The sequence below is a fragment of the Chironomus tepperi genome, unplaced genomic scaffold (assembly GCF_022539635.2).
Source record: "Chironomus tepperi strain 1889 unplaced genomic scaffold, CSIRO-AGI_Ctep_v1 contig_427, whole genome shotgun sequence".
In the NCBI taxonomy this organism is placed as follows: Eukaryota; Metazoa; Arthropoda; class Insecta; order Diptera; family Chironomidae; genus Chironomus; species Chironomus tepperi.
Genome location: NW_027226549.1, coordinates 175,502 through 191,573, shown reverse-complemented (window position 1 = coordinate 191,573; position 16,072 = coordinate 175,502). Strand labels below are relative to the sequence as shown.

Here is a 16,072-nt window from a genome sequence, read left to right as displayed (position 1 = left end):
AATTTTCAGATTTTGACGTCGTTTTATTTGCAGTTAGGCACATTTTGAATTTCCCGCAGTTTTTCGTCTGAATTGAGCTGTTCAATGAGAAAATTTTTGGGAGTCTTGTTTGCAGTTTCCATTTTCCATGCATATTATCATCTAAAATTATGTCTAATTAATTTTATAAAGCATTTGAATCATTATCAAAAGATGTTTTACCCAAATAAAGCATGATTTTCAAGTTATACCAACGACTTTTTTAAATTCAAAAATTCAAATTTTATAATTTAACTCCCCAAAAGCGCGGGATTCATTAGCTTTGTTGTATTTTTCGTTAAATAGACGCCGGAACAGTTAATTTATTAAATTTATCTACTTTTAAAACAGTTTATCGTTAAAACAACTAACTAATAACATACTGTAAGTCAATTAATAACTGAAAAATATACAATACCCAGCATTTAAGTAGTAAATATAGGATAATTAATCAAATACATTTTACCACATTTGTTGTTGTTTAGAACATCATTTTCCAAAACAATGGAAGATTTTCCTTTTAAAGTCGAATATGCGAAATCCGGAAGAGCTAGCTGTCGTGGATGTAAAAGTAACATTGGAAAGGATGAATTACGTTTAGCTCGTATGGTTCAGGTTTGTTAAATAAATAACTAATAATTTCATAATTTTTGCAATGTTATTTTGTTCATTAATATAGTCATACCATCATGATGGCAAAGATCCACATTGGTTCCATCAGAACTGTTTCTTCGCAAAGCATCGTCCAAAATCCATTGAAGAGATTGAACATTTTGAGAATATTCGCTATGAGGATCAAAAGACGATTAGAGGAAAGATTGAGGAATTAAGTGGGATTTTGTTGCCTGAACCAAAAGGCAAAAAGGGAAAGAAACGTAAAGCTGACGAAGCATCAACATCATCAGCAGCAGCCAAAAATCTCATTGTAAAGGATTTTGGTATAGAATATTCAAAATCAAGTCGTGCAACTTGTGTTGGCTGTGGAAGTCTCATTATGAAGGAACAAATTCGCATAAAGAAAGTTGACTATGATACGGAAGTGGGTCAAAAGTTTGGTGGACAGCCTTTATGGCATCATCTTGAATGCTTTAATGAGATTAAAGCAACTTATAACTTCTATCTTGGTGGTGCTGATCTACCTGGATTCCGTGATTTATCACCAGCTGATCAAAAACAGGTCAAAGGAGTCATCAAGTAAGTTATTCTTTATCTTATCTCGAATCAATGACATTTAATTAATTTATTTACAGAGCTATCGAAATAACAGAGTCGCAAGCGAAAAAGTTGAAGGAAGAACCAAAAGATAAGAATGAATTAAAAGAGGAAAATGCACTGGAAGCATTAATTGCCAAACAAACAAAGCAATTGTTTAAAGTACGCGATACAATTAAACCGATAATAGGCAAAAGTGACCTACAAAACATTCTGTTTGCTAACAATGCTGGTATGGTTGAGGGTGTCGATGGACTTTTGGATCGTGTTTCTGACTTTTTGACCTTTGGTGCACTTGAAAAATGTAAAAAATGCAAGAAAGGCGACATGATTTTCGCAAAGCATGGATACAAGTGTAATGGCACGTTAGATGAATGGACACCATGTGACAACTTTGAAGAGAAGCCAGCTCGTGTTAAATGCATAATTCCAAGTGAATTAAAGAATAGCAAGTCATCAAGCTTCTTCACAAAATATAAGCCAAAAATTGAGGATCGTGCAGTTCGTAAGAATCTTCTTGCTGACGTCAAGAAGGCTAAGGAAGAGGAAACAACTCGGGAATATAAAGTTAAACGTGAAAAGGAGCCATTGTATGGCTTTCATATTGTCATTCTGGGTGAAACTGAAAAACCTAAAGAAGAATTAAAGAAGAAAATTACGAAACTTGGTGGAAAAGTTGTTACTAAATTGCAAGAAAAGATTGCAGTTGTTATTAGGTAAGATTTTAATCTGGAATTTGGCTTCTTATAGCTCTTATTTGGAGTAAAAGTTCAAAAATCTCAAAATAACGGTTGAAATATTTTTGAAAAATAACGGTCAAAAAAAATTTGAAAATCCAAAATTCTAACGGTTTATTCAAAAAATAACGGTCAATAATTTTCTGAAATTACCTCAAAATTCAAAATTTAACGGTTTATTCAAAAAATAACGGCTTAAATTTTTAATCTCAGATTTAAATTTAAATCCAGATTTATTGATTTTCTTTCCAAATTTAAACTGTATTATTCGGTCAGTGAATTGATGATTCAGATTCTATAAATAAGAACTACGGTATAAATTCACAAAAAATCTCTAATTCAATTCCAAATTATTCAACAGTAACGCAGAAGAGGTCGAAAAGATGAACAGTCGAATGCGAGAAGTAAAATCATTCAACATTCAAGTTGTTCCTGAGAAGTTTCTTAAAGCAGTTGAAAAAGGAACTCGAAATGAGTCAATGGAGAAAATTAAATCAATGTCGATTTGTGAGTGGGGTTCAGATCCGCTGACAAGAATACCATTGGAAGAGGAAGGACCAAAAGAAAAGGTAATAAATCTATATTTTTCATCCCTTTTTTTTGTTGTGCCTTACAACCATTTTTTGTGTGTTTGAATATAAATAGGAATCGATGTATGCACGTAATACGAAGAAAACCGCCTCAATAAAGTTGAAAAATGGAACAGCACTTGATCCTGAAAGTGGATTAGAAGACGTAGCTCATGTCTATCGTGATAAACTCACAAATCAACTGTACACATCCGTACTTGGATATACAGACATAACAAAGAATAAGAATTCATTTTATAAAATGCAAGTTTTGGAATCAGATGCTGGACGAAATTATTGGCTATTCAGGTCATGGGGACGCATTGGTACAAAAGTTGGAAATAATAAAACGGAATCATTTTTTTCTGCTGAAGAAGCATGTTCTGAATTTGAGAAGCTTTTTGAAGAGAAAACTGGCAATTATTGGGGTACAGAATTTCAGAAGCAGCCTGGGAAATACTCACCAATTGAGGTCGATTACGATGACGATGAGAAGAACAAGCAATTGGCAGAAAAGCAAAAAATCAAGTCAAAACTGCCCGAACCAGTTCAGGATTTAGTCAAAATGATCTTTGACATTGACACAATGAAGAAAACAATGTTGGAATTTGAGCTGGATTTGGAGAAGATGCCTTTAGGTCGTTTGTCTAAGAAGCAACTCCAAACAGCATACGAGACATTAAATGAACTCGACAAGCTTGTCGCAAAAGGCGCAAAAGAAAATGAATTTATTGGTTTGAGTAATAAGTTCTTTACACTCGTTCCACATAATTTTGGTATGAAGGCAGCACCAATTATATCAACATTGGAAACGATACAGAATAAACGTGAAATGATTGATTCATTGCTTGAAATTGAAATTGCATATTCAATTCTACAAGAGGACGATAAGGAGAATGAAGATGTTAATCCAGTTGATTCACATTATAAGAAACTCAAGACGGACATGAAGCCATTGGATAAGAAGAGCAGTGAATTTGAGCTGATTAAACGTTATGTTGAAAATACACATGCAAAGACACATGACAGTTATTCACTCGAAATATTGGAAGTATTTAAAGTTGAACGTTCAGGTGAACGACGTCGTTATAAGCCATTCAAAAAATTACACAATCGTCAGCTATTATGGCATGGAAGTCGTCTCACAAATTATGCCGGTATTTTGTCACACGGATTGAAAATTGCACCGCCAGAAGCTCCATGTATGTATCAGATAATAATTTATTATATAAAATATATTTTTATGATGTAAATCTTTTACAGGCACTGGTTATATGTTCGGTAAGGGTATCTACTTTGCTGATATGGTCTCTAAATCAGCTAATTACTGCTTTACAAATGCCGAACAAAATGTTGGAATTATGTTGCTCTCTGAGGTTGCACTTGGTGATATGCACGAATTGAAAAAAGCTAGTTTCATTAAGAAACTGCCAGATGGAAAGCATTCGGCGAAAGGTAAGACTTAATCTCATTTTTAATCCGGGATTAAATATATGAATTTAATCCGGATTTAAATTAATCTCAAGATTTAACTAATTCTTTTCTTTAATTCCAAATCACTTAGGTGTCGGTAAGACAACACCATGTCCAACAGGATTCGAAACACGCGATGACGGAGTTATCATTCCATGCGGAAAGCCAGTCGTGGATGAAAAGTTGAAATCTGAACTGCTTTATAATGAATATATTGTATACGACGTCGCGCAAGTCAACATCCAATATTTACTCAAGCTCAAATTTAATTTTAAACGTTAAGTTACCGACAGCATCATCATCGTATTTCCTCCGTATATGATCATACAGAAGTTAATAAGAATTTACAAAGATTTAATCTATGCCAAAACAAACATTAATCCATTAATTACTTTAAACATGCCACTAAACTTTTTTTGATTGTTTTGTTTTTAATTCCATTTTTTTGTTAAAGCTACACATTTTTTGTTATACTTCCATTTCCGTCTTTTATTAATCATATAAGATTATAAACAGCTTAGGTAATAGATTTAAGGAAATATCAATAGAAAAGTCCTACATTGATATGTAATCACACTTTTTTGAAGAATAATAAAGATATTAAAATGATTGAACGTTATTAGATGACAAAAACATATTTCAAGGATTCTATTGACTTTTGAGCTGCTTTGTGGGTTAAATTTTTGGGTATGTCTTTTGATGCTGTAATTTTTTATTACAGGGGTATTGAGTTTGATGGCATTGAGATAGGCCTGTGAAGTGTGTAAAGGATATACTTGGTATAAAAATGGTGACTGAGATATGAATTGATGCATTCAAGCACTAAGGATGTCGTCGGCTTGAAAAAGGAAAGCATTGCAGATACAATTAGAGTGAACAAAATTACATTGGAACTAGACATCAATTAGTGCAGGTAAAGCAACATGGCGTAGAATGGTAATGAAGGAATGTCAGTTAGATTTATAAGCTTTGCTACTCGTCCAGCAAAAAAGTAAAATCATAGTGTAGCAGTTTCAAAAACGACCGTTAATTTTTTTTCAAAAGAAAATTTTTGTCGTTAAAATTCAAATTTTATTTGACCGTTACTTTTACTTTTAATGTCGAAAAAATTAAATTTGAGACGGTCACACGCTGAGTCAGATGGGGAGTCTTTTGTAAAGCAATCTAGACTAAATGTCGGAGCATGATTCCAGCAAGTAAGTAAGTAAAGAGACATCAACTGTACATGACTAACTTTATAGAATATTGGACTTTAATGATGTAATAAGGACTAAGGAATAGAGTAAGAAATTTACTTAAAGCTCCCTGGATTTCTGTTCATACTCGGAACAAACACTTCATACTTCAAAGCAAGCAAAGATGCTTACAATCAAAAGGCAAAGTCCCTATTGAATAAAATATAAATCCATAATAGGATAGTAAAGTTAAGGATTATAACTCAGCTGGAAAACATCTCTACCATGTTATAACAAATTGATGTGAATACTCAAAATAGACCCGATGTAAAGCACTCGGTTCCTCTTCTTGGAATTAAATATTATTTAGTGCCTTACACTTGATTAGTCTGAATGCTCTCGAATGAACAATAAGAGTAATTGCTCCAGAAAAAATGTATACAGCCTTGTTATTTGGGATAAATTTGTTTGTGACCTTTTGTTTATATTCTCGGTGACTGTATCAAGGTTTTGTGTTATCATTTTTCATATGCTAATCCCGAGCGGCACGGTGAATATTTTTGACGTCATAGTGAACCAAACACAGACGTCAATGAACTCAACGTCATGCCCCAACGTTCTAATGTCCTTTAGACTATATTGTACTGGTCGGGTAATAGACAGAGACAGTAAGTAGTTTGTTTACTGATATTTATATCTTCCCTTGGGTGTTTGCTATTAGAAAACTGTACATTACAAGAAAACTTTGCTCTACCTTATCGAGAGACTTTGGCGCACTTAACGGTTTTTTAGAATTCAAATTTTCAACTGTCATAATGTAAAGTTCAAAATTTGAACTTTAAAATAACGGAGCAAATCCGCAGAAAACACGAACTGACAAAATTTGTTATTTTTTTCAAATTCCAAAAAATTCGTTAAAGTTGACAGAAAAAACTAATTTGAGACGTTTTTAGGCAATGTTCTCATTCAAAACAAAATTTTAACATCATCAAATCACACAATTCAGTTATTAGACACGATAAAATGATGCTTAAATCATAAATTAACTGAAATTAATTTTGTAAATATTCCAAATTTTCGTGAATTTGTTTTGCAATAGGACAAATCCGCCAAGTTCAAAAAGTACAAAATTTTTGTTTTTCACAAATTTTTCTTTAATTAAGCACTTAGAGAAATATTGTTGTATTAAATGAAGTGTAATAACAACAAATGAACAACTTAAGGTGATATTCTGATGCTATAAGTCACTCATTAAAGAGAAAATTTGATTTTTCGAGCGTCAATCGATCCTGCACACAAAAAATTATTTTCTAAAAATTTAAAAAAATGTTTAATTAGCAATCTAGACGGTATAAGCTCGATTAATTTACATTTCAAATGTCCAATTGTATCGAAAATTTTCATCTAGCATTAAGTAATCTTACTTAATAAGACAAAATTAACAAAAAATAGCGTCAATCGATCCTGCACAATCGATTATTGCAAAACAAATTCACGAAAATTTGGAATATTTACAAAATTAATTTCAGTTAATTTATGATTTAAGCATCATTTTATCGTGTCTAATAATTGAATTATGTGATTTGATGATGTTAAAATTTTGTTTTGAATGAGAACATTGCCTAAAAACGTCTCAAATTAGTTTTTTCTGTCAACTTTAACGAATTTTTTGGAATTTGAAAAAAATAACAAATTTTGTCAGTTCGTGTTTTCTGCGGATTTGCTCAATAATCGATTGTGCAGGATCGATTGACGCTATTTTTTGTTAATTTTGTCTTATTAAGTAAGATTACTTAATGCTAGATGAAAATTTTCGATACAATTGGACATTTGAAATGTAAATTAATCGAGCTTATACCGTCTAGATTGCTAATTAAACATTTTTTTAAATTTTTAGAAAATAATTTTTTGTGTGCAGGATCGATTGACGCTCGAAAAATCAAATTTTCTCTTTAATGAGTGACTTATAGCATCAGAATATCACCTTAAGTTGTTCATTTGTTGTTATTACACTTCATTTAATACAACAATATTTCTCTAAGTGCTTAATTAAAGAAAGTCTTTGTTTAGGACAAATCCGCCAAGTTCAAAAAGTACAAAATTTTTGTTTTTCACAAATTTTTCTTTAATTAAGCACTTAGAGAAATATTGTTGTATTAAATGAAGTGTAATAACAACAAATGAACAACTTAAGGTGATATTCTGATGCTATAAGTCACTCATTAAAGAGAAAATTTGATTTTTCGAGCGTCAATCGATCCTGCACACAAAAAATTATTTTCTAAAAATTTAAAAAAATGTTTAATTAGCAATCTAGACGGTATAAGCTCGATTAATTTACATTTCAAATGTCCAATTGTATCGAAAATTTTCATCTAGCATTAAGTAATCTTACTTAATAAGACAAAATTAACAAAAAATAGCGTCAATCGATCCTGCACAATCGATTATTGCAAAACAAATTCACGAAAATTTGGAATATTTACAAAATTAATTTCAGTTAATTTATGATTTAAGCATCATTTTATCGTGTCTAATAATTGAATTATGTGATTTGATGATGTTAAAATTTTGTTTTGAATGAGAACATTGCCTAAAAACGTCTCAAATTAGTTTTTTCTGTCAACTTTAACGAATTTTTTGGAATTTGAAAAAAATAACAAATTTTGTCAGTTCGTGTTTTCTGCGGATTTGCTCTTATTAAATAAGAAATCATTAATTTAAGTGATTAAAGGTACCTAGTTTTGCGCTTTGAAACCAATTATCGCTAAAATATAATGTTAGCATAAAGCTAATGCATCAAACTAGAGCTCATCCAGCCAGCAAAACAATGTGTATTAAGCTTCTTTTTTTTGCTTAAAACCAGAGATTTTAATTCGTGAAATTTAAGATTTTAATCCAAGAACTTCCTAATTAGTCATTAAATCGTATGGCATTAAAACTTGAAAATGTTCATTTTAAAGTATATCCAAGACAATGCCAAGTAAGAATACGAGTAATTCAATATCCTCCACTTTATAAAAAAATACGTCAAAATTATTTTTAATAAAGCAGTGCTTTAAAGCTGTTTAAAGTGCTTCAAGAGAATTAAGGATGCTTAATACATAGCACACACTACTTATTATCCTGCCATTCAACATAACACAAAATAATAATGACGAATTTTTACTCGTGTTTTTCTTTATTTCCATTTATCTTGGGTATAAAGAGGAACACTCGACTGATGCCCGGGAAATAAAATGCACGTGTTTTGTGCTCTTTGATTTATCCAAGATATATAGATGTGTTCATACAAAAAGTTGGTCGTTTTTAACGGTCAAAAATTTGAAATTTTTGTAAACACTAACACTATGAAAGAAAATTTGTAAAATTTACAAAAATTTGATTTGCAAAATTTTCTACTTTTAAATGAGTTTAGTTAGTACAGAAGCATTGTAAATGCTTTATTATATGCTAATCTAACTGACTAAAGCTCAAAAATAATGCATCTTTTTATATTTGTTTGAAAATTTTTGAATTTAATTTTACAATATTTTTCAAATGTTATTGTTTACATTAGTATACGAAATTCCGTATGGTCGAGTATGGTCGAGTATACTTTGTATGTACACATCTATATATCTTGGATTTATCTTTTCCATTTAATAAGGTTTAATGATTCCTTTGGCTGTGATAAATCTCGTGTTTTTGATTATATTTTAAAACGTTTTTTTCGGAGGTGGGATTATGGATGCATTTGCTGAATATCTAGCAAAATCTACATTATAAAATTTGAGGAGAATGCACCAGTACAATGACTATTTTGATAAGGAGCCGTTCACTCGGTGGGAAGAGAACTCATGCCCTCCGATTTCCGGTCGCAAGATCTTTACTGGATCTCAACTGGATCATTACCAAATTAACTATCGTGGGCTAATAGTGAGGACATCACAAAACACACTAGAACATTCGTTCCTGCCCAGTGATGTTGCAAAGCTCCCTTGTTACAAAATGTCCATACAAAGCTGTTGTGAAAGACCTACGCCGATGAATAAATTGCCCCGAGCAGTCGACGTGAGGGTGCCTGATGACTACGTGACCGATGATTTCGGTCCATTTTTACGATGAAAACTGAAATTTACTCCATTAAGGATCAAATGCCAAACATATGCATAACCACAACATCCTCAAACATTCAAAATTCTATGAAATAAACTTTAAAGCTAATCATCAACAAACTTGGCATCACAACATCCAAAATCATGCTTATCACAACGCTCAGACGCTTATCAAAAAGTGAGAAAACTTCACTACTGATTGATTTAACATTAAGTCATGTCCTGATTCAGGATATTGAATATTTTTATCATTTCCCCGTTTTAAATTTCGATAGAATCCCAAACTTCCAACAAAAGCTTTTAACAACAATGCCTTAATGACTTTATCTTCCTACAAACTTTTTCTATCCTTAATTAAAAATTAACGATGCATCTCCAAATTATTACCTGAATCGATGTAAAGGTATTCGATGGAGCAGGGGTGGGCAACCTTTTTTGACCTGCGGAATAGGACAGAAAATTGTATATTTTTAGGGATTTTTGGAAAATTTGGGAGGTTTCCCTGAGATAAGTCAGGTATATTAGGAAGGCACACGAATGTGCCGCAGCTCAAAGGTTGCCCACCACTGCTATAGAACATTCCTTTAGTTAAGGGATACACACATAAAGTTCAATGTTAAATCATTCTACATGACTTGATTCTCACGCTATATATCCAGCATGTTCAAATTCCATCCATAATATGCAGTTTAATATAAGTTGCTGTAAGGTATATGAATATTTTATCACAAAAGGGATTTTTTCCACTTTTTTCTTCTGGAAAGCAATCTCATAATCAAAGGTTTATTGTATTGAGAATAGGTGAATGTAGAGTGAGATGAAGCGATAAATAATTCCGGAAAAAGTAAATCATGTAAGGTTAAAAAAGGGGAAAAATAAGCAAATTTAAATATTTTTTGGGTTTGTGGATCGCTTTATTTAATAATTTCTTTGTTCGATTGCTGCAATTTGATGGAAGTGCTCTACATAACGTAATGATGTTACTGGATGTTAAATTGATTGAATATTTATATAATTTATAAACATGTACGCTCCAAAACATAATTTATACGCTTCAAAGATGATGCTTCTTGATTCCTTTTTCTATTTTTTAGGACTTTATCCTTTTGTGCTGCTCAATTATTCATAACTTTATTTTTGAAATACTAGGTAGAGTAAGCAATAGATTCCTTAAATTAGGTAGTTGAAATCAATACAAATTAGAAGGACTTCCACACACATGCTTCCTTATTCCTTATTCATTCCATCAAAATGCTTATTATGATTTTTCTACGAAATTCTATTTTGATGTTTCTAATTTACTTGATTGCCGCAATCGAAATTGATAACACCAAGGACGGTACTGTCTCTATTAATAGCTACTTAATTCCAGTTCTCCAGAGCTTGTTAAAGAGACTTAATTTCATTTTTTATGAAAATTGTATTGAATTGCTCAAAATAAAGTAAATAATAACTGAACGTATCCTAAATATTACTCACCACATTTTCACCTCAATCAATTTTAAATCTTCAAAATCCGTTTAAATGATGTGTAAAAAATTTTCATGTGAAATTTACAATTATTTGAGAATGTTCTTTAATATGTAAAGGTCGTGATAGAGCAAGTGATACAGGTAATAACAGCGTCAGATGGAAAGCCACTTGTTATATCCTAACTAACCTCCACATAGGAATATGGTTGCAGTAAGTATGATAATGTTCAGAGATCCTAAACAATCAATTCCAAATTAAAAACAAGTGCAATTTCAACTGTGGCTTACCACCAAGTCATGCCTTGCCACATAATAGCTCAAACAACACTGTTCTATGCCATAATAATGTCCTAAGATACTAAAACCACACCAATTCATTACATTCATCTTATGACGCAAAAATAATATTTGAAACAGCTGGAAACAGCTTAGTCACTAGCTTATGACCCCATGTGGATAGCATTAAATATCAAAAATAGAAGTATTCCTTAGATATTTTCATAAATTTATTGACATTTTTCAATATTCACAGATTGAAGACTTTTAAATGCTTGATATTCGACAAAAAAAAATTGGTCATAAAGTCACTAAATTATGAGGAAATGCGCGCATTTGAAAAATGTCTCAATCAACCTCGTCCGTACATAAGCGGAAAAACTGGATGAAAATTTATTAATAATTTCCTTTTTACGTTTTCCATAAATTTTCATTTTTTAAGTTCACGATCTAAATTTACTGCATTGATGCCTGCTAACGATTATGCAGGGCGAAAATATTCAGGCTGAACATCAAGCAATAAAATCAACAACTTTAAAAGTATTACAATTCAGGCCTCAAATAACATCCAGCAAGTATTTTATCTGCATGCACTGAGATTGAATCAAGTTAAGATATGTATCAGCTTACTCAAACAGGAAATAAGCTTGAAATTGAAAATAAAACTGGATATTATTTATAGCTTTATATTGACTCTTTTGGATGGGAAATCAAGCATGCATCAAACTTCTTCAAAGTTGACTTTCAAATTGGAAACTTTAAAGTTTTATGAAAAGGCTGTTCTTAATGTATAAGTTAAGGATCATGCTTCTTTCCGCCCATTAGGCTAGTTTTCAATCTATTTCTGATCGCTTCTGGCAATATTTGCTAAATGTCTGACTAACTCCTCAAACAAAGTTCTATTTATTTCCAGTCTTTACTCAGGATATGATTTTAAATGCTCAATTTATAAAGGTCAATGATTTAACAGCTTCTATGTACATTTTGATGGATTATGATGTAGAATTTATAAGATGAATGAATTATGAAGAAGCCACCTCTCTTCCTCCCTCACTCCTCCCCTCTATGTAACCACAGCTCGAAGTCGACTCAAATTTTGTGCAGAGAAGAGTCGACTCCAGTCTCGAGTAGATCCTTCCATACAAAATCCAAGTCGATTTTGAGCTCTGTTAGGCAAAATACCTATATTGAATTTTTTTTTCTTCTTAGTTTGACGCCCCTTTAGATCATTACGTAATAATTGAACAGCCCCTTAAGATGTTGATCTAAATGATTATCATGAATTTTGAACACTTTTTTTTTGTTGCTGCTCAATTTATAAGAGCTATGAGCAATGAATATTTTTAACAAAAGAAAGTTTAAGATAAGCATTGTGGCACACTCTCTAGCAACCATTGGTAGCACATTAGGTAAGAGCACTTGATTCATAATTAAAAGAGCGTGGGTTCGAGTCTTACTTGGGCTATTTTGTGAGGGAAGTGTACTTTTTCACATTTTCTGTAGAATCTTAACTTGTGGTAAGGTTATGAGGATTGTTAAGCATATTGTCGAGATTCATACTCAGAATTTCTATTTGTCTTACATCATATTTTCGTTGTTTCATATCAGTGTTGTCCAAGGTGTAAACTGCCAAAATTTTTGGAAATACAATCAAATGCATGTTGATTGCGGTTTTACTCGGGGCTTAACACCAAGATGTAGTTTGAACAACATTGTTCACACTATAAATACCAGAGTTTTATGCTTCTAAAACTGGTTGAATCGTGAACATATGAATTAATAGCGTTAATTCTAAGTTAGCTACAACACTATGAAGAACACTCAAACTACCCAACAGCTTAACTTTCAAAAAGTCAAACCCTTCTGGAAATCATTTTGTAAGTTCGTGAAGATTGTGCGAGTCCTTGTCATATCGATGTATCCTACAAACATAATGACTATAGAGTTCGGTCTATGGTAGGAATTGAACCCACGGTTCTCACTGTAGAGTGATACAGATATTCAGTCTGTTGTCCAACCACTCAGAAACAAAAGTCTTAATCTCGAATTGGTAGATTCGCCTATAAATGGCTCAACATCACAGAATCGCCTACTTATGGCACGATACCTCACATTTATAAACCAGTTCAGCTTATGCAACAGCGTGAAAACCTTCATAAATCTTTATGATTTTAAGTTTAAAAATATTTATGAATTTCAAGCAGCTTCACTTCTTTTGTTTTAAGCTTTCTCCCTTTTTTAGAATCCTAAGAAAATATTTGCATCTCATAAATAAATTTAGATTCTTTATGCTTATATAGTCACAATTGTTTACATATTCTTATGCTTATTATTATATTTCTAATTTTTGATGAAGTTCTTCATTATTTACATTAATGGAAGTCAATTTAGTTGAACATTGTAGGCATTTATTATGGAAGCTATAGCAAGTGTACTTAGTATCTACCCACCTTCATTTTGATGAAAAAAAAAGTAAGGAAAAATGGAAAATTTTCGTACAAAGAAAATTGAAAAATGAAAAAAATTCTGAATGAAGCTTTCGTCTCCGTCAATTCAACTCAATTATTATGAAAACATAGTAGCTTTCAATAAGAGATGATAGAATGCTGTACTGAAGTCAGTGGTGGACAATCTTTTATTTATCACTGCACTTCCTGGTAGTCTTTTTTATTGAATGAGTTGATAAGGACGCTTGAGTTCTGAATATCCCGAACTAGAAGAAGTTATCGAAAGATAGAGCTGTCTCCAGACGTTAGAATACGTTGACATCTTATTGACATTCCCGCATTACTGTCCTACGTCATGTTGCTTTTGAAACTCCAGGACGCCTTTTTTCTTGTTGATTTCAACCAAGCGCCGTGAAACACGGCGCACGGTTCCTAACATTTCAAAAAAATTCTGACTGCACACAAGTGTACCGCGACTCAAAGATTGCCCACTACTCCTTTATTGTAAGGAATAACGTCCTCGCTGCTATATAAATAATGTGCTTTCTTTTTTTTCGATCAATAAAATAAGTTCAATTGAATGTAAATTTTTTTTTTTAGAGGAATTGTAGTCGAGTGTTCTAAATTGCTTCCTTGTGAGCCAATTTACTGCAAATAATTGACTCGATCGATACATTTACTGTGACAAAAATGGTATATCCAATAACATTCGCATTAAAGAGCATCTCTCTCGAAAAAAAATCAATAAATCACATTTTGCGTGTCTATTTCCATGTTGTTGTTGTTGCTGTAACAAAGTATACCCTAAGGGTTGCAGCATCATAACTCACAAGACTCTCGTAAGTTCAATCTCAAGTCATTTTCACGAGATGGAGCAAAAAGGTGCCGTTTTATGATCTTTTTTTTTGAGTCCTTAAGCATTTTATTTGTCAAAGCTTATTTGTAGACACAGCACTACACCTGCTCACCTCTAAACTCTTCTTCTTGTTGTCATAGACATTCTTTGCAGATTTTTTTCTTCATCTTTTTGTGATGAAAATATGACGTCTGTTTATCCATAATTTTCTTGTAAGACATTTCGTTCTTATGCAATTTGAATAGCATCATAGGTCAGAGGTGAGCTGAGGAACTTTATGTGGAGTAGTGTTGAAGTTTATGGGTAGACATAGTGTCAATGGTCATACGGGAGATGAAAAGCTAGTAAAGGAATATTCTATAAATTTAATTAGTCCAACGATCTTATTACCAAAACTATCCTTATATACACTAGTGTATACTTACTTAATGTATAGATTCTTCAAAGATTAGGTTAAGCAACTAGGCTATTTTTGTGGAATTTGAGGTATTACTAGCTTTTCAGCTTGATACTAGCCTAATCAGAAGTGTCGAAATAATGTCCATATAGACCTGTGTTGATTAAACTTTTTTGTCCCATGGAACACCTTGATGGTAGACCACGACTAGTTAGGATATATAGAATAGGATAACGAAAGTTATGACAACTTTATAGTTAGGATAGAGTCTAGTAACGTACATTTGACACTTCACTTTAAAGTGCACGCAATTTACTTTTAACCATGCTTATCGCTTCACTCGTCGTGTGATCAACATTTTAATATAAGCTGTTTGATTCCTTGAGCGACACAAATGAAGAAGGCTTCGTTCTATGGAGCTTTTAATAACGAAGCCTTAAGCTTTTTTATTCACACCAAATGGAAGATGTTTCCGTCAGACTGCTTCCATCCTTCTTCATTTGTGTCGCTCGAGGGTAGTTAAAATGAACTGATTCAGATTTTTAAGATATAACTGAAATTTAGGATTAGGATGTTCAATTTCGGGATTGTAATGTATTGAACTCCAAGATTGATCAAGGGATCACATTCAAATCATATTGTCATTTACATTGACAACATTCTCACTGACTATAGGTTTTGAATGTGATCCTGGGGTTAATTTCGGAATAGTCTATTCGGAGTGGATAAAATTCGTTATAACTAGCCAAAGGCAAGTCAATGTCCAGTTGATGACTAATTCTAGCAGTTTTTTGCTCCTTCAGATTAGAATCAAACTTTAAATAGACGCATCTCCAAGTATGTGAATAAGAGTAATGCTTCCAAAATCAAGAAGCAAAACAAACATCAATACATGACCTTATCGTATGTTAGTTCATTTCTTATCTAAAACTGAATCTCTCAATTTAAAACATAAATTGACAAGATGATTTACGAGGGTTTCGTCATATAATAAGAAAATGCATACATACACAAAAGTCTTTAAAAAACACCAATTATTGCTTGCCTTACTAAAAACTAAAGATACTGTTTAAGAGATGGTAATGCACTTGGTATCGGGAATTGGCAAACGCATGCTAGCGCCAGTAGGGAAAGTAAGGGAGGACATGAATCGCAATTGATCTGTACGGCCAGAGAAGTAAGTGAGTAAATTACTAAAAGCCAACAATTGGTCATTGGCAAGCGGTAGCCAGCGATAGAGCCAGCTTCAGGCACCGACTGAGGGAGGCCAAGCATCACAATTGATCTGAACAGTCAGCGAAGCAAGTGAGTAAGTTACTTTAACATCTTTAATTCCTAATGTT

At 32.3% G+C, this 16,072-nt stretch overlaps 1 protein-coding gene across 1 annotated transcript; it reads left to right on the top strand.

Annotated features, from left to right (window-relative positions):
- The first annotated feature begins 285 nt into the window (after positions 1-285).
- Parp1 (Poly-(ADP-ribose) polymerase) lies at positions 286-4,561 on the top strand. The gene is made up of 8 exons (XM_070649593.1): positions 286-402; positions 504-633; positions 698-1,212; positions 1,269-1,946; positions 2,329-2,536; positions 2,613-3,738; positions 3,800-3,991; positions 4,101-4,561. The coding sequence occupies exons 2-8, from the start codon at positions 523-525 to the stop codon at positions 4,289-4,291; spliced, it is 3,021 nt and encodes a 1,006-aa protein (XP_070505694.1). The 5' UTR covers positions 286-402; positions 504-522; the 3' UTR covers positions 4,292-4,561.
- The last annotated feature ends 11,511 nt before the right edge of the window (positions 4,562-16,072 follow it).